Here is an 18561-nt window from a genome sequence, read left to right on the forward strand (position 1 = left end):
AAGGAGGGAACTTGTTCTCCCACGATATTAGTCAAGATGGTTCAGTCAAGAGCGGTGCCAGTTTCTTTCCCATCTTCATTTGCATGTTGGAATTTGGTACCTGAATTTTGAAATGCAATTTCCCAACCATACTTTTTTCCTTCCCTCTCATTCTCCCCCCCCCCCCCCCTTCTCTCTCTCTCTCTCTCTCTCTCTCTCGTTATAAAGTCAGGTTGCTGAAATGCTAACAAGATGATCAGGGTTCTTTAATTCTGGATTGATAAAAGTGACCCCAGCTATAGTATTCTCTCTCTCTCTCTCTCTCTCTCTCTCTCTCTCTCTCTCTCTCTCTCTCTCTCTCATTAGAAAGTCAGAGTTCTTGTACAGCTCTATCATACTCCATTACTTTTCAAGCTGAAAAAAGTAGACGAGGAAACATAGAGAGATTATCATGAAATTGGTCTATTTGCGTTTCCCAGAGACTACCCTTACTGTTCTCTTTGTCCCTCCTTGAGATCTGGACTGGTTTTTCCCTCACTTAATTTCAGTGGTCGACTGGAAGGCAGCGACTGATATTATCTCTGAGGAACCTGTATACCGAACTCATTTTTTTTTTTGCATGTCCGGTAAGATGGGTGAAATATTTCAATTTGTTGAACGGATAAATAGCTTCAGGGGATATAAGTGCGTTGAAATTACGCATCTCTCTCTCTCTCTCTCTCTCTCTCTCTCTCTCTCTCTCTCTCTCTCTCTCTCTCTGACGCCATCTCCATGGATATTGGTCCTTGGCACTTCATCTCTAATGATTTAATTGGCATTGATGTAGATCACGCATGAAAAATTGTGAGGTGTACAAAGAGATATTGCAGATTTTCTTTTGTATGTATATATATTTTTTTCTGGAATTCGACTATATTCTTGTTCAGATAGTCAGTCCATCCCTTCCTTCGTAAATGAAGAATATTGCACTAGTGTCAAATAAAACCAAGTCTGCGGACAACACTTAATGAAAGTAGTTTGCTAGTTAATATTCGTTTTTTGAGCGAGACAGGTAAACTCAAGTCTGAACCTTGTGTAAAATAAGGGAAAATTCTAAGACGGATGTGATACGAAATGGCATTCATCATCTACTTTTCCTTAAGTATTCCCCGCTGTGATGTAATTCGTGGTTCACTAACGGTTTTCAGTTATTAAACCATCCACACTGTAAATGTTCTTGCACGATATTTATGATGTATTTTCATTTCATGAAACCTTTTATCATATGTAAATCAAGATTCCTGGCGCAGAGAGAGAGAGAGAGAGAAGAGAGAGAGAGAGAGAGAGAGAGAGAGAGAAGCAATTAGACCCGAGTTACTAGGAAGCGCGGAAGCTTTTCATCTTGCGATGTTTTGGATGCTCCGGCGATCTTCGTAATTAGCATAAGGGTTGTTGAACACTGTATACGGCCTATCTTCGCACGTCCTTTGTACATGAATTCATTGAAATCAATGCGACTATTCACATTATGAGTTCAGTTTGTCAGTTGTCTATTGTATGGCTTTCTCATACGCAAGGTCTAAAAAATACCCAAGAACTTTTTAGGCCTAGCATTTACGTTCCGTTCGGCAGAGATGTCTTCCAAACGTATCCGAGACGTACCGTATGTAACATACTTAACGTATTGCGTGAACAGCCTCACTGATTTTCTCGTAAAAGATAATTGTCATACGAAAGACGCACTAAGACTAAAAGTGTAGTATAAATCGGCCCTTAATTGGAGATGGGAGTGGTGGCAAAGTGGTCTGAGAATGTGTCACCCGCTGCTTAAATAGACCCTTTTTAATGAACGGGATATTCTTGCCTTATCGCAGCTGCTGTCTCGTCTAGCGGAAAGTGTCGTCACGACAGATTGCTGCCTTTTAATGTCTTTATTCGTCTCTGTGATTTTGATGACTTGGAAATTCTTTCCCTCTCTCCCTAATATATACATACCTACTACACTCACACGCACGCACACATATATATAAATAAATAATTAGATTAGTGTGTAGTATATATATATATATTATATATATATATATATATATTGTTTTATATATGTAATATATATAAAAAAAGTTAAGTATATCTTAGTTTTACCAAACCACTGAGCTGATTAACAGCTCTCCTAGGGCTGGCCCTAAGGATTAGATATTTTTACCAGGCTAGGAACCAATTGGTTACCTAGCAAAGGGACCTACAGCTTATTGTGGGATCCGAACCACATTATATCGAGAAATGAATTTCTATCACCAGAAATAAATTTCTCTGGTTCCGCGTTGGCATTGCCGAGAAATGCAATATATATGTGTGTGTTTATGTGTTTTACTAATAATGACGAAACTCAATTAGAGTTTGATAGATTGTTAGTTAATGAAGTTGTTGTTAGCTCTCTCTCTCTCTCTCTCTCTCTCTCTCTCTCTCTCTCTCTCTAAGCCTGCAGGATATACGCCGATAGCCCTGTACCAGCTGTCACGGAAAAGTGACTGGACGAAATTGCTACCGTTTACTCCTTTCCTTCCTCGTATGTATGCTTGCGTTACTTCTTCTTCTTTATTTTAGTAGGAGATCTGGCTTCTTTTACTGGAGCCAGTGTACTCCCCTGGAAAATCACTTTAGAGATACAAAAATTAGTCATGCTAACTTTTATTTATGGAGGAATATTAGGTTGTTAGTATTGTGTGTTAGTAGTGAAGGAATGGGAGGAATGATTTTATATAAATCACATGGGGCTCATTCCAGATCCGTTCAAACAATATCCGTGCTCCCCCTTCATTGGTACTGTTTATCATATTTATACCAAACACTTTACTCTAATAGCTACAAAATAAACTCCTATGAATTTATGTAACCCTCTCTCAAATATCACTGTTAGATGTAGTCGCCTTACATGTACAAACTTCAGTTTGTTTAGTGGCTAAATTTAACTTTTAACTATCACCGCTGCCGCCGTTGTACTTTTTCGAGCAAAACCTTTTACCGAAGCCTTGGATGTGCGTGTGAATATTTACCGTGGAATTGTATATTTTTTGTGTTACTATTTGTATATTGTATGTGTTTATATTTTGCATGTGAGTTTGTATGATGTTAATTTATAACCAGTAAATATGCGAACTTATGCGAGTTGTATTTAGACGACGTCACAAAATTGTACGTTGGAACAAACCCCCATTTTTATTTTTTTTTCTTATAACTTGGGTTTATTTTGATTTTATTTTTGCTTCTTAGTTCCTTTTTTATATTTATATATACTTGTTGTATTTATATATTATTTGAACTTATATGATGCTGATATGTACATATAAATATGCGAACTTGGATGAGTAGGATTCAGACAACGTCAGTTTATAACTCAGGAAATTATTCGCACAAACAAACCCTACTTAAAAAAAAATTATAACTTGGGTTTATTTATATTTAATTTGTATTTCCTAGCGTCTTTTTTTTACGATTTTCACGTATGTTTGTTGCTTTTATATTTTTTATGTGAACTTATATGGTACTAACACGTACATATACTAAATATGCGAACTTAGAAATTGTACTCTCAAACAAACCCGACTTGTTTTTTACCATTATTTAAAACTTGGGTTTAATGTGATTTCATCTGAATTTCTCTCTTCCTTTTCGAGATATCACAGGGGCTGTAGAAAACCTCAGCTAATTAACTCATAGAAACCGGTGTATTGCCGGGAATTCGCCGCCTCGCAGCCGTGACACTTGTTACGAAGTTACTGTCCATCCGTCATTTGCAAAGCGAAAGCCAGTGAAAGTGATTGTCGGAGCAGTGAGCCCGAACAAACATATGTTTCCGCGCGTGCGCAGATTGTGCCGCTTTATTAGATGTAATTGCGGGTCTGTCAAGAGAAGAATTCGCTTTATTTATGGACCATGAAGAAGTAGAATTACAGAGGACAACATTATTTGAGGAAACCTGAAGGCGGTTTTATGTAATGTTTTTATATCTTGTTGATCATGTTGATGGGTGATTTAATATTCTCTCTCTCTCTCTCTCTCTCTCTCTCTCTCTCTCTCTCTCTCTCTCTCTCTCTCTCTCTCTTTATGTTTAACTAGCGGGAAGCTAACTTGATATCTTGACTCTGGAGGTAAAGTATGTCGTGTTAACTACTTTGGAGACGAAATGAATGAACCCGCCTTGATCAGAATCCAATGATTAAATTTAAAGTGTGATTGCGCGTTAAAAAAAAAAAAAAAAGGTGGGCTTAAAGAATTTGAGATCTCTTATAATCGATGGAATGTGACCTTTGGGTTGAAGTCAACTAGCTGCAGGTATTGAAGCGAATTTGCCCTAAGGCCTTTAGGCGGTTGGCCTAGAAAGCAAATCCACTGTTTCGGTTAATTGTTGGACTCTCTCTCTCTCTCTCTCTCTCTCTCTCTCTCTCTCTCTCTCTCTCTCTCTCTGGAATAAAGAGGGATTGTCTTAATCGTTTGCTGATCTTTTGTTTTAATTGGATTTTCATTCTCTCTCTCTCTCTCTCTCTTCTCTCTCTCTCTCTCTCTCTCACACACACACACACATAAAGAACCGATGTCTCGCTTTAATGTGAATTTTACCATTATTTCTGAGTTCGTTTGTACATCGACTACTTTTAGCTTGAATGCATTACCTTTATATGCGTGTGAGCATTCGTACATGTATGTACTAAATCTTACCGATCCCTTGAAGAACTTCTCATTTTAAATTTGATAAAATACATTGAGGCACGAACACCCCCATGAGAATGTTTTCGACTTGTATTCATTGGCATGAAGAGGCAAAAAAGGAGAGAGAGAGAGAGAGAGAGAGAGAGAGAGAGAGAGAGAGAGAGAGAGAGAGAGAGGGTGTGTTGCCTGTTGGGGCGGTTTCGTCATCATCCCGCGGAACCGCGTAACTGGCAATGTTTCGCATTCATGTCGGAAAAAAAATATTCCATCATGGAAGCTGTTAACAGTTACAACCCAATATCGTTACGTAAGCTCTCCCTAATTGGTCTTGCGTGTGATCTGCGCAACGAGATGTACCTTTTAAACATTTTTTTCAACTGTTATTCTTACTCTCTTACTGTCATTTTAATATGAGAGAGAGAGAGAGAGAGAGAGAGAGAGAGAGAGAGAGAGAGAGAGAGAGAGAGAGAGAGAATGTTGGGAGTTAACTGCAGCATATGTATAAATTTCCAAGTTCATCATGGTGAATTCTGAGGCACCAAGATCACACCAGCTCGATGTAATCATGTTAATCATTTTATTCATGCGAATAGATTAAGATGTTACCTTACATCTCTCTCTCTCTCTCTCTCTCTCTCTCTCTCTCTCTCTCTCTCTCTCTCAAGTGCTATGATATTGGACATTTTCACGTTCAAAGAATTCACATCCTATTCCGGTTCATTTCAAGAAAGGAAATCGTTGTGTACTTCGCTCATTTGCTCTGTATACAATTAGACTGGATATTGGGGTCAAGAAAAGACTTTTGTCTACACGATCCCACCATCCTTAGGTGGTTTTCTTTTAACAATATTCCCAATTTCACGATATCCACTGAATCATAACATTTTAAATGAAGAACCACTGAATCGTAACCTTTCCAATGGAGAAGATTCTTTCATTTAGGTATTTAACAATGACTTTGAAGTCCTGTGATAATATGTTTAGATTTTTTCTCGATATCACTATTAGGGAAAGATCTTAACCACAAGAGATTAGAAACCATGAAAAAATTGAAATACTGAGACGCTGCTTTTCCAACTTATGCAAATCCTTGACTTTCGTGACTTAGAAAAGAATGAGTGCGTTGTTTATAATTGCTGGAGATCTTGATTCGTTGTCCAAGCAAACGAATCGAACTGTAGATACCAATACGTGAAAGAAAAGTCATTAGGAAACAAAAACAGACTTTGCTGAAACTAGACGGAATTGTCTTGAGCTATAGTACTTTAGATATCTGGTCCAGCGTTTTTTTTTTTCCTTCTCTCTCTCTCTCTCTCTCTCTCTCTCTCTCTCTCTCTCTCTCTCTCTCTCTCTCTCTCTCTCATATCTTCATTTGGCTTCATAGTTGAGAAATACGTGGTCGTTCTCCTTGTCCATAGACAATAGGTGTTTGTGAAGGCGTGGCAAATAGAGCGTCAACACTGACCTATGTCTTTGTTCCCAGTTTTTGTGTTGGAAAATGTATACAATCTCTTGACGTCGTCAGGCTTTTATGCATTGCAGAATTCAAGTTGTTTAAAGATGTACTTTGATGGAGAGACTATATTTATATGTCAATTGAAAATTGCGGGTACATAATTGTATTTGTTTTTACACATGGAAACAAAAATATTGAGTGTAAATATTTGTTCATAGCAAATTAGTATGCAGTATGTTTGCATTATTTAAAGAGAATTAAGGCATCCATTTAACGGTCGAAATACTTTGAATGTTTCCATCGAGTTTTACTGCTCATTGAGGGAATGTAACTAGTCGCCGTAGGAGGATCGAATGGTTGATATTTTCCCGCTTCAAGACGAACGACTATCGCGCTGTAGCTTTTTTGGCGCTCATGTCTTTCTAAGCTCGTGATGACTGAAAAAAAAAACTATAATCAACTTGATTTCATTTACAATGACAGTTGAACTCTTGTGGCGAATTTGATTTGACATCTGACATTCGCTATAGTGATCGAACAATACCTTGACCTCCATTGAGTCTAATTCGTCGACTAACCACATAACGGTAATATACGTAGACGACGTGCAAGCGTGATACTATAGCCACGCCCTTCGTAACTGCGTAGGAATCTGCTCTATCTTTCGTTTTGGAATATTGTCTTACACAACAAAGGACGTTGAGTAACAGGTGTAAATTAAAGACAGGAAGTTAACACATTTTCATCATTCTACGTAGAAGATAAGAACTGACCTCTCTATCTCTAGCTCTCTCGCTCTCTCTCTCTCTCTCTCTCTCTCTCTCTCTCTCTCTCCTCCTCTCATATATATATATATATATATATATATATATATATACATATACATAACATTATAAATATACATATACATATACATATACATATACATATACATATATTGGCGGTTTAAAATGTTCTGTTACAACCAGGAATTCCATCTAATAAAAGGAGCCCATAAAAACATCAAAGTATAGAGAGTAAGTACTATATTTCAGAGACTGCTGTCTTTCTCTTCAGGTAAGCAATGAATCATTATTTACCTAAATACAGGCAGCAGCCTCTGAAATAGTAGTACTTACTCTCTATATTTTGGCGTTTGTTTGGGGGCTCCTTATATATATATATATATATTATATATATTATATATTTTATATAATATATATATATATATATATCTATATATATATATATATATTATATATATATACCACTTGCACGCTAAGTATGCGAACACATGCGTACATACTTGGAATTTTAGTTGATGAAAATTCACGTGGTAGAACAAGATTCTCATTAGTAGCGATGGTATTTAGTTTGTATTTCACTCACCCAAAGTTATAACTCATCTGCGAATCATATTTCATTAATCTTTCATCTTTACCTCTTCGATCCTTCTTCTTCTTCTTCTTCTTCTTCTTCTTCTTCTTCTTATTCTTCTTCTTCATTATTATTATTATTATTATATTATTATTATTATTATTATTATTATTATTATTATTATTATTATTTCCGACTCCGTCACAGACATTACATCGTCTCCGGAAAAAAAAATCCTGTCTAAAACCAGAAAAGATTTTTAGGTTCATTACTTTCTTGTACAAAGCACGCGAAGCATTTCCTGTTACTTACCAAGCCCAATACACCTCCACCTCGGTAGACTACTCCCTCCTCCCCCAGCTTTTATTAAGTCCCCACTCCCCCTCCCACCTTCCCCTTCCGTCTGCCCCTGCACTGAACCTAATAATAATAATAACGGGGCCGAGTGAGTCTGGTCCTGGTCCGGCGTATACGTACGTGTGTTATCAATGTAGGTTTCGGGGCCTGGTGGAAGTCGCTTTGGAATGGAGCTGCTGGACCTCAAGAAATTCTCTTGCAGCTCGGAGCCGTTTCAAATGCAAATCCTGTCTACTACTACTACTACTACTACTACTATTACTTGTCCAGTTAATTTGCTGTTTGGTCGGCGATTCTGCAGAAAGTATGCTTCAGGATTCCCGGAGAGAAAGTTCTGAATAAATTTGTACAGGACTAATGGTGTGGAAATCTGTATAGCAAGGGAAGCTATTCATTAAGAAAGCGGGCTTATTTATGGAGCTTTGACAAAGGAGGTAGCATACTTGTTCAGCGAATTTTCCTTACGCCAAAACTGCATAGTAGGGAGTGATGAAAGTTGTTAGCAGACGTGTAACTTCGAAAAAAGTAGTTTTGTATTTCAAGTTTCAAGTGATATTTTACTTTTTGCTGACTTTATTCAAGTTTTTTTTTATTTGAAAAACATTGAAGTGTAATATTTTTTGCCTTATTAAAGATTACCATGAGTGATATAGGTACTTGCTACGTTTTGTTAAGAATTGAAGTTATAGTTTTTGTTGCTGTTTTGTAATAGAGGTTCATGTGTGTAATAATAATAATAATAACACGAAAAAGAAAAGAAGAAGAAATAACTATTCTAATGTAATCTACTAAATTCTTTTCGCGTGTGATATTACTTCACTTTAAGTTTCACTAACTTATTTAATAACATTTCATTTTCTACGAAATTTGTTTTTAATTAAAATAATCGTCGGCGAAGGCTGACCTATCGCTAATCATCACTTAAAATTACTCAGAGAGAGAGAGAGAGAGAGAGAGAGAGAGAGAGAGAGAGAGAGAGAGAGAGAGAGAGAGAGAGAGAGAGAGAGAGACGCGCTACTGAGTGTTTTAGCCAAAGGTAGTTCGACCATAATCGGAATAACGGCATTGCACGCAGGCGCAGACACGAAATCCGTCTTCCGCGTTATTGCTGTAAACTCTGACCCAGCGAATTGACCTTCCTTTGCGGTGGAAGTCATACTCCGCCGACGTAGCCTTTACTATCAGGGACTGGTAAGGGAGCTCGTCATGATAATGATAACTCCTGTAACCTGTGATTGACAGCTGGATCCTTGTTTTGTGGCGATGAAGCCAGTCGTGCATTTGACACTGTGGAGTTTCCAATTTCCTTTACTGTACACACCAGCCAGCCCTTCCATTGTCTTTCGCTGTCAAACCCTTGTTTCTCCTTAGCTCATATTTACTCCTAAGTCATTCTAGACGGTGACTTTTGCCCCGACCCTCCATGCAGACAGCAGACATTCACCGGCCTTCTGCTGCTCACCTTTCGAGTAGCGGAGGCAGAGTTGACATTTCAGCATATCCCACTCCTTTCCCGTTCCATTCCACCCCTTAACCTTTGTGCCTGTAGCACCATCAGTTCGCGACTGGCACCATTGTACGTGGCCTTACGGGAGACGAGGTCACCCATGTGAGTCAGAGTCCGTTACTCGGAGGCCATCACAGAGTTGCACCTAGGTTGTTGCCGCTTTCGGGAACTCGCTTCGAGATGTAAAGGTGGAGGTGGAGGTGGAGGTTGGCTTCGCGGGGAAAATTTCAGGGGTCTAAACGTACACATTACCGGGGTCTCGAATCGACTGCATAGTGTCAAAAGTACGCGCACTTAGGCTGGGGGATGCGAGAGATCAGCGTTTTCTGAGAGAGAGAGAGAGAGAGAGAGAGAGAGAGAGAGAGAGAGAGAGAGAGAGAGAGAGAAGCTAGTTGCGGAGTTTTTATTTTGTTATCAGTATCCTTTAGCCTTTCTGTTCAAGCTGACTTTCTTAGTCATTTATACACTGTATCTTCTCTGATTCATCTATGCCAGTGAAAACTTGTTTAAATAAATTTTCTGGCGAAGTTTCTTAACGTAGGCTATACATGTGATCGTTACGGTCCATAATGCTGACCAAATACCTTCTTTTGGAAGCATTATCCTTTCTACTTCATAATAGCCTCGTTTAGTAATGTGACGTTTGAGAGAAATAGTAGCTTTTAACTTTAATGACAGACATTCCTTCGTGACTGTTCAAGCGAAGTTGGTAAAAAATTACACAAATATTGCTTTGATTAGGACTCTTAACTTGGGGTATGTCGTTCTAATTGCCTTTTTGTCACTCCGAAATTCGTTCTGGATTTTTCTTTTTAGTATCATGGCCTGGTCCTGGTTTCATAGTCATAAATGTATTTTAAACCCAAAATAAAGTAAATTTTTAGATATGATTTTAATTCTTGCTATATCTTAACCTTTAGAAGATGATGTTACACCCACATGCAGTGTTTCTGTAATAAATCGCTTAGCATCCTGCAGCATCACTTGTAGAGAGAGAGAGAGAGAGAGAGAGAGAGAGAGAGAGAGAGAGAGAGAGAGAGAGAGAGAGAGAGAGAGAGAGACGCTGCGAGGACATCCTTCACACTTTACGTAAAACACGTCAATGCATCCTAATTGAATATCGCAGTGCTGCGTTTTAGGAAATACGTAATTTTATTTCTCGATTGTAGCTTATCTTATAACAACCGCTTTGGCATGTCATATTTTTACTCTCTCTCTCTCTCTCTCTCTCTCTCTCTCTCTCTCTCTCTCTCTCTCTCTCTCTCTCACACACACACAACACTGAAAGTGAGCACACCTGATTGTGCTTACTTATGAAAATGATTCCTTGACATGATAAGTCTCTCTCTCTCTCTCTCTCTCTCTCTCTCTCTCTCTCACACAACACTGAAAGTGAGCACACCTGATTGTGCTTACTTATGAAAATGATTCCTTGACATGACAAGTCTCTCTCTCTCTCTCTCTCTCTCTCTCTCTCTCTCTCTCTCTCTCTCTCTCTCTCTCTCTCTCTCTCTCTCTCAACACTGATTGTGAGCACACCTGATTGAGTCCTACTTAGGAAAATTATTCCCTGACATGCAGATCTCTCTCTCTCTCTCTCTCTCTCTCATACATACATACATACATGCAACTTGAATGTGACTAGGTGTTGGGAATGGTCAAAGTGGTTGGCGGATTTCCAGTCCAGGGAAAGAATTCGACGTGAGAAACCGTGCGCTTTGCCTATTACCAGAAATAATCTTCATGATCGATTGTCATTTTTTCGGTCACGATTCAAAACCTTTTTTTCCTATTTCTTTTTCGGTCATTCACCATCAGTACCTATGGAGCAGCTCTCATCTCTCGGACATTGGCCATTGTAAACCCCACACTGATCGCTGTGGAGCGATTTCTAAAATTGTATAGCCTGAGGTACTATTTGTGCATATACCGTATAGGTACAGACATGGCTTACGTGCTGTTTCTCAAGTTACGTATACTGCTGTACTGGTTTACCTTACTCTGCTATTTATCTGCTGCTGATTTTTTTTATTTATTTACTGAAGATTCTATTTCCGAAAGGCACTGCAATTCGTCGGTAAAATTGTCTTTGGTGCATCATAAAAATCTGAGTAGCTTCACTCAGAACTATGTAAACCGGAAATACTATATGGAGATATTGTATGAATAATGAATAATGTTTGTTGTATGTAAATCATTAGCAGTTATTTGTGTTATAGGTATTCGGCCACTGTATACACACACACACACACACACACACACACAAACACACACATATATACATATATATATATATATATATATATATATATATATATAATATATATATATATATATATATGCTTAAAAAATCACAGTAGATGCTGGTTGACTTCATTAAACAAGCGAATACCACAGGATTTTACTGTGGTATTCGCTTAGATATATGCATGTATATGTAGCCTACATATATTTAGACGGACACCTACGTCATTTCCAGTGTAGCTAGCCATAAATGTCAAGAGGTTGTCCGTCTGGACCTTAGCATGATTTTTTTTTTTTTTGCACTTTTTAGATAAAGCACGATCAGTCTGTACAAAAAAAAAACCTCGTGCTAAGAACACTAAAGTGTAGGAGGCGGAAGCAAGACAGTATATTCGCCAGTTTTTGTAGATCGTGTAATTTTGCATTTGTACATTGCACACCAGGACTGTACAACAAAATACCACCTGAAGTGATAATCATACAAGAAGAAAGCAAATTTGAAGAAGAACAAAAGATACTAATATTCTGAAGGAGCTATTATACTGACGAGAAAACACTAAAATACAATTGTAGAATATAAGAGGCACCTTATTTTGAAAACGTACAAGGGTCCGCCAAAGAGGGAATAATCCCTGTAGAGGGTTTTCATAAAATTAAATTGAAGAATTATCAATTATCCACGGAAACAGTTTTGTGCAAAAAAATAGATAAATAAATGAATAAATAAAAAAGGTAAGATCTGGAACGTAGTTGTCAGAGAATTCCAATAGCCAGGAAATATTTTGGCCCTATTGTTTTATTAGTTCGTTTTAATTGCATTTTGTAGTTTAGCCTTATTGCTTTATTAAAAAATAAGAACTTTGACAAAGGGAAACTCAAGAACGGTAGTACGAACTACACTGAAAGCATTACGGTTATCGTTCAAATCCTAAAAGCTGTTAGTAAGAAGACCCAGGAATCCTTCGTCCACTTTCTCCTTAGGACTTACAGCCTGTTCCAGGTACCCAGTCTGAAAAGGAGAGAGGAGAGAGAGAGAGAGAGAGTCTCGCCTGATTAAGGGTTTTCTGAGGGAGAGCATGACTCTTACGTTCAAGAGTTGGGGTTGAATCCCGAAGCAACGGCGCCGTTGCCTTGTCGTCACAGCGCATTCCCGTTATCATTATAGGTGGAGGAGAACTTGAATCTGTGCGAGTTTTGTGTCGTAACTGGTGGCTGCGATTCATTTTAACGGTTCATTTCGAGAAAGCTGTATTCCCCCACGCAATTTCCACCCTCACCTCACCTAGATATCTCTCTCACGTACGTACGTACATGCTCCCACGAACGACCTCTGCCTTTAGGATGTTTTCCTCAATGTTCGTCGTGCATGATGCCCCCGGGGTCAAGTTGTCATTGCCTCTTACTATCCCCAGATAAGGGAAGAGAGTCAGGTCTTGAGCTGGGTGGTATGAGAATGCCCACCTTGATCTGTGCCCTGTTGGGGGAAAAGGAAGTAATACCAGTCATTGCATTCCTGGCCGGTAGGACCTTGTGAAGCGAAATTTTTTCATACTTGAGATGGTGAAAATTTCAGCCAGATCTACGTAAGTCAGAAAAATACCTGTTAACTGATGACGAAAATATAATTTATGAGAGTGATGAAGAATGAATTTATTGGCGTTATTATTAGGTGGAGGAAGCCTTATGGCATCACAGGGTCTTGCTTTTTTTGTCCCAATATGCGGTTTAAAGGATTGGAGGCATTAGAATTCTTGTTCCGAAAATGTTTATGTGGAAAGGCTGAAGAAGCTGACAAGCTATGGAGTTAAATTCTGTTTCAGTGTAATTAGATCCAGAGGCATCATTAGTGTGTTAGCGTGCGACAGATTCTTGTATCAATACTTACTGACACACTAAGGAGAGAAAATTTATGCTTAAAATATTTAATGATACGACGAGAGGTAGGTTGAGGTGTTGTGGTCGATTGGTCATTAAACTATGCTTTGTTGTTGTGCTCTCGGTAGTCTGGTGAAAAAGCTGCTTTTTATTCTCTCTCTCGTCTCGTCTCGTCTCGTCTTGCTGCAAGACGTTCAAGATGTTGCCATAAATCAGATTTATAGATTACTTGTTAAATCAGGATATTTAGCATCACCGGTGAATTATGCTAACATTGTTCAGTTGAATTGGCAGTGAGCCAAAGAACAGGTGGTTAGCTTCTGAGGTGAATCCGTAAAAGCAGACCCGTGACTAAAGAATGAAAAACTTATCTGAGAGTTTTTTCTTCTTCTTCTTCTTCTTCTTCTCTTCTTCTTCTTCTTCCTTCTTCTTCTTCTTCTTCTTCTTCTTCTTCTTCTTTAGTTCTGCCATATCATGAAGAGAAGAATCCCATGTCTTGGACTGCGCATGCGCTGTCGTTTAATTCTGAATCCATAAGCAATAGTTTATATTTCTGTCACACGTTATATTTATTCATGTTAATAAGACAGCTGTACCTAAATTTTAGAGCAAACCAGGCACAAATTCTCAGAGATAAGTCGAAGTAGTGCCAGGCGATCTATTATTCAAATGTAAAACAAAAGCCGCGGTTATTAGTTGGAAAATGATAATTATCATGTTTATAAACAAATGATTACTTTATAAGAAAAAAAATTTTTGTCCTTATAGTAGATCATTTCATAATTGCATCAGTGCACATATCTATGCAGTTTTGCATCATCATTTTTATATAAATGTTGCTAATTACAAAACTAGGTTTTTTTTCCATTGGACGTGTAAGGATACATCTCTCGTCCTCTGCCTCCTACACACACGGACTCTCTCTCTCTCTCTCTCTCTCTGTCTCTCTCTGTCTCTCTCTCTCTCTCTCTCTCTCTCTCCCCTGCAACGATTCCTAATTTGGTCCACGAAACGGGTCTGTGATCGGCTTCTCAAGTCAGCTGCCGCAGCATCTTTCTGCGCCTAATTTTTAGCCTCGTCGGTCTGTGCGAGATCGGTTTTCTTTTATAGTCGTAATTTGTTCTTCAAGCTAATTTTATGAAGCTTGTGATAGTGAAAATAAAATTATATATGTATTTATATACAATTAAAAAAGATAGAATGAAATTCCTTACAAAAGAGTGATTATAAGACGCTACGATTTGCATTGCAGTACAGGTCTGAATCATGAAAGTGAAACTATATCAACAAGATTTTGTCGATTTGATAATGAAGGTTTTAAAAAAGGTTATTGGGAGTCGGATAGCAAGGTAGTGTGTCCCATGAATGAATGAGATGATGGCTGAAAAGTATACATTTTAAGTGTCATCTAGATTCATCTGGGCTTCAGTAGGTAGAGTTGTGTGTGTGTGTGCGCGTCATATCACATTACCGTGATTCATATATACCAATCTCCTTTCATAACTAATTCGCTCTACCTCGGAATTAATATATTTATTTTCATACATGTTATCCGATGGTGAATTTTTTAGTCCATAAGAAATTCGTCGGCTCATGGGCGCGAGCCAGTTTATTATCAACTCAAAAATTCCTCTTCGGACAACATATATGAAAATATATTAATTCCGAGGTAGAGCGAATTAGATATTAATGGACACTTGTAGCTTAATGCGTATATTATCTAGTATATATATATATAATATATATATATATATATATATAATATATATATAGATATATATATATATATGATATATTATAATATATATATATATATATATATATGTATATATATATATATATATATATATATGTATATATATATATATATATATGTATATATATATATATTATATATATATATATGTATATATATATGTATATATATATATGTATATATATATATGTATATATATATATATATATATATATGTATATATATGATATATATATAAATTATATATATATATATATATATAATATGATAGTATGTATGTATGTATGTATGTATGGTATGGGTATGTATGTTATGTATGTATTGTATGTATGTATGTATGGTTGTATGTATGTATGTATGTATGTATGTATGTGTATGTGTATGTGTATGTGTACTCCGTGATTTGGTGTCAGGTTAACTCTTGTGTGAATTGAGGTTATTCATGCAATGGTGTTGCTTTTATCTTATCTCATGAGTCTTTTTTTCTTGTTCACAGATAAATCCTTCAAATGCTTTGTGCATAAACGGGAATAAATAAAAAGTGTCAACATGACTCGATTATAGTGTTAAAATCCCTTAATTGGCAGTAAATGTGAGTGCTGGGATCTAGAAGGCCTAAGAAAAACACTTGAATTACGTGGTTTTTATGGCCAGTTGTAAATATTTTGCTGAATAAGTGTAACTATTAAACATCATCAAAAGTTACCAACATTGATGACTCACTTTGATTCCATAATGTATATTCAAGATAGAAACTCATGCAGATTCGCTTTACTCTACAATTCTTCACAGGTCATCAAACTTAATGTATAACCTATCAACCATTTTTATGTCTATAGAAATTAAGATACAGCATGGAATTTTATGGATACCCCCAACGTATCACTGGATTTGCATGTAAATTTTATAATCCAGTGGAAGTTCCATCATCATTTAAGAGGTCTCCCTAAAAAAAGTATATTTTCATTGTGTATACTACTTATGGATCAGAGATTTGACCTCATTATCCTCTTTGTCTTGTGCTCTTCAGGGTCACCGTGGAGTGTGGAGGTAATGGAGGGTAGCGGGGCAAGGGTGGCTGTCCTTGGGGACACCATCAAACACTTCCCTGCTGGTCAGCTCTCGGCTTTTGATATCTCTGCTGCCAATGTCTCCAAAGAAGATATCCAAGTTCATATAGTCAGTAAGTTTCATAGCTGCACCTTTAAGATTCTCCTTTCATTGGCCAGTATTGACAGCAAAGTAAAATATTGCATAAAGCATGTCAGTACTTACATTTCTTGTTACTTTTAGTTACCGATAGGTACGAAATTGGGTTACTATTTTTACCTTTTCTTTTAAAGCTGTGAACCCCTGAATTATTCCTAATATTAATATTGGGTCATTGTGGAAGAGATGCCATATAGAAAAATATTTGGGGTAACTATTCAGTTAGCATGTAGTCATGGCATGTCATGCTTAGCCTTCTGCATGCTGTTTTACCTATTCTTATTTTGCCAGTCCTGAGAGCTATGAAAATTTTAGGTTGCAAATTGAAGAAATCTTTACAGCTCAGTTGCGAATATTCTTATCGAAAATGAAATGGCAATATGATTTTAAACCATAAAAAGAAATGTTTGTATGGTAATCAAGATTTTGTTAAGGTAAGCTGATTATCATAAGTGCTTTTATTGTCTATTGGACTGCTTTCAAAAATTATATCATTGAATGAATTGTGTGACATTACTCTCCATATTTTATACAGGTCCAGCAAAGCGTCCAGTTTCATACCAATTAACAGAGAGTGGGGAAGATGTGTATCGTGTCGCCTTTGTAACCACAGAAGTTGGATCTTATATTGTTGATGTTGCTGTTTCTGGTCAGAAAGTTCAGGGCTCGCCTTTTATTGCCAAAGCCTATGATGCAGGACTCATCCGAGTCTCTGATGTCCCAAATGGTGTAGTAGGACAGCCATGTCAGTTCAGAGGTAAGTTTGTGACAGTGATGTTTTAAGACTACAGGTGCATTTAGGTGAGAGAGCAGAAGGTCTTCAAATCAAATTTGGTTAATTTAATTTCACTTTATGTTACAGTTGATGCATCACAGGCTGGAGAAGGTCAGCTGGAAATCAGTATTAATGATGGGGAAGTGCCCAACCATGTACAAGTTCTAGGTGGAGGAAGATGTCTTGTATCCTTCACTCCAGATACTGCTAAATTACACACAATTGATATTAAAGTAAGTAAAATTTTACATTCCATATAAACAAAAGCAGCATGTTTTTCCATTTAGTCTCTTTGCTAAGTATAATTACATTTTATTCTAATTTTTGGTCATTTTGTGCCAAGTGTAACGTTTCCTTTTGAAAGGTATGACTTAGTGTGATAACAGTAAAGATTTTTCTAAGTGGGTGAATGGATGTCTACATAATAATATATTATCATCTACTTTAATAGTTTAATGGCGAGACCGTCCGAGGATGCCCATTTGTATGTAGAGTGGCAGACACCTCACGAGTTAGTCTTACTTTAAGACACCTGGAACTTATACCTGTAGGACAGCCAGCAGCATTCAATATTGCTGTGGATGGAGGAGGTTCTGCAGAACTTACTGTCACAGTGAGAAGTAAGCAAAGGTTTTTTTTCAGATTCTAAAAACTATCCTGTTGTCATTTTTTTCTGATTATTAAGGAATGTAGATTTTGACAAACATCTGCTAGTACAGAAACTAATGGAAGTCTTTAGCCTTAAAGGTAATACGCTGTAATAACAGAAAAGTTATATGCTGTAATCTCTGCTGATAGTTCCTTAAGTTCTTTGTCTTTTCAGCTCCCAGTCACACAACACTTCCAGTCAGAGTTTCAGGAAGTGTAAGGGCAGGTTTTACAGCAGAATTTACTCCTGTGGAGGTTGGGGCACATACCATTATAGTCAATTACAATGACTCGGCTGTCTCAGGCACACCATTTACTTGCAAGGTCTATGATGCATCCAAAGTTGGAGTATCACATCTACCTAGGGGAGCCATTGGAAAAAGTCTTCAGTTTGTTGGTATGTAAATGGGGTAATTCTTCATGTTTCCCTTTTTTCTATACTGTACATTTCATAGATTGTTTCTATTCTGATTGATAAGAATAAAATGGTAATTTGCCTTTTATCACTTTGGTACTGAAATGGATGATTACAGTAAATTTAACAAAGTGAAAATTTTCTACTTGTAAGGGTATGAGAATATTCTATCACTTGCTTTCAGTTGATGCATCAGAGGGAGGAGAAGGTAACCTTGAAATCAGCATCAGTGCAGCTGGTAGAAACATACCCACCCAAGTTCATCCTCATGGATCTGCAAGGTGAGAAAAAAGTAACA

At 37.3% G+C, this 18561-nt stretch overlaps 1 protein-coding gene across 3 annotated transcripts in view; it reads left to right on the top strand.

Annotated features, from left to right (window-relative positions):
- Nucleotides 1-18561, top strand: part of LOC135211080 (filamin-B-like) — a 270141-nt gene that overhangs the window by 218741 nt on the left and 32839 nt on the right. For all 3 annotated transcript variants that reach the window (XM_064244140.1, XM_064244141.1, XM_064244142.1), the window contains 6 exons: nt 16247-16399; nt 16961-17182; nt 17288-17433; nt 17652-17820; nt 18024-18245; nt 18448-18544. In XM_064244140.1, coding sequence (XP_064100210.1) covers nt 16247-16399; nt 16961-17182; nt 17288-17433; nt 17652-17820; nt 18024-18245; nt 18448-18544 — 1009 coding nt within the window. The remainder of the gene's footprint in view (nt 1-16246; nt 16400-16960; nt 17183-17287; nt 17434-17651; nt 17821-18023; nt 18246-18447; nt 18545-18561) is intronic.

The sequence above is a fragment of the Macrobrachium nipponense genome, chromosome 4 (genome assembly GCF_015104395.2).
Source record: "Macrobrachium nipponense isolate FS-2020 chromosome 4, ASM1510439v2, whole genome shotgun sequence".
Classification (NCBI taxonomy): Eukaryota; Metazoa; Arthropoda; class Malacostraca; order Decapoda; family Palaemonidae; genus Macrobrachium; species Macrobrachium nipponense.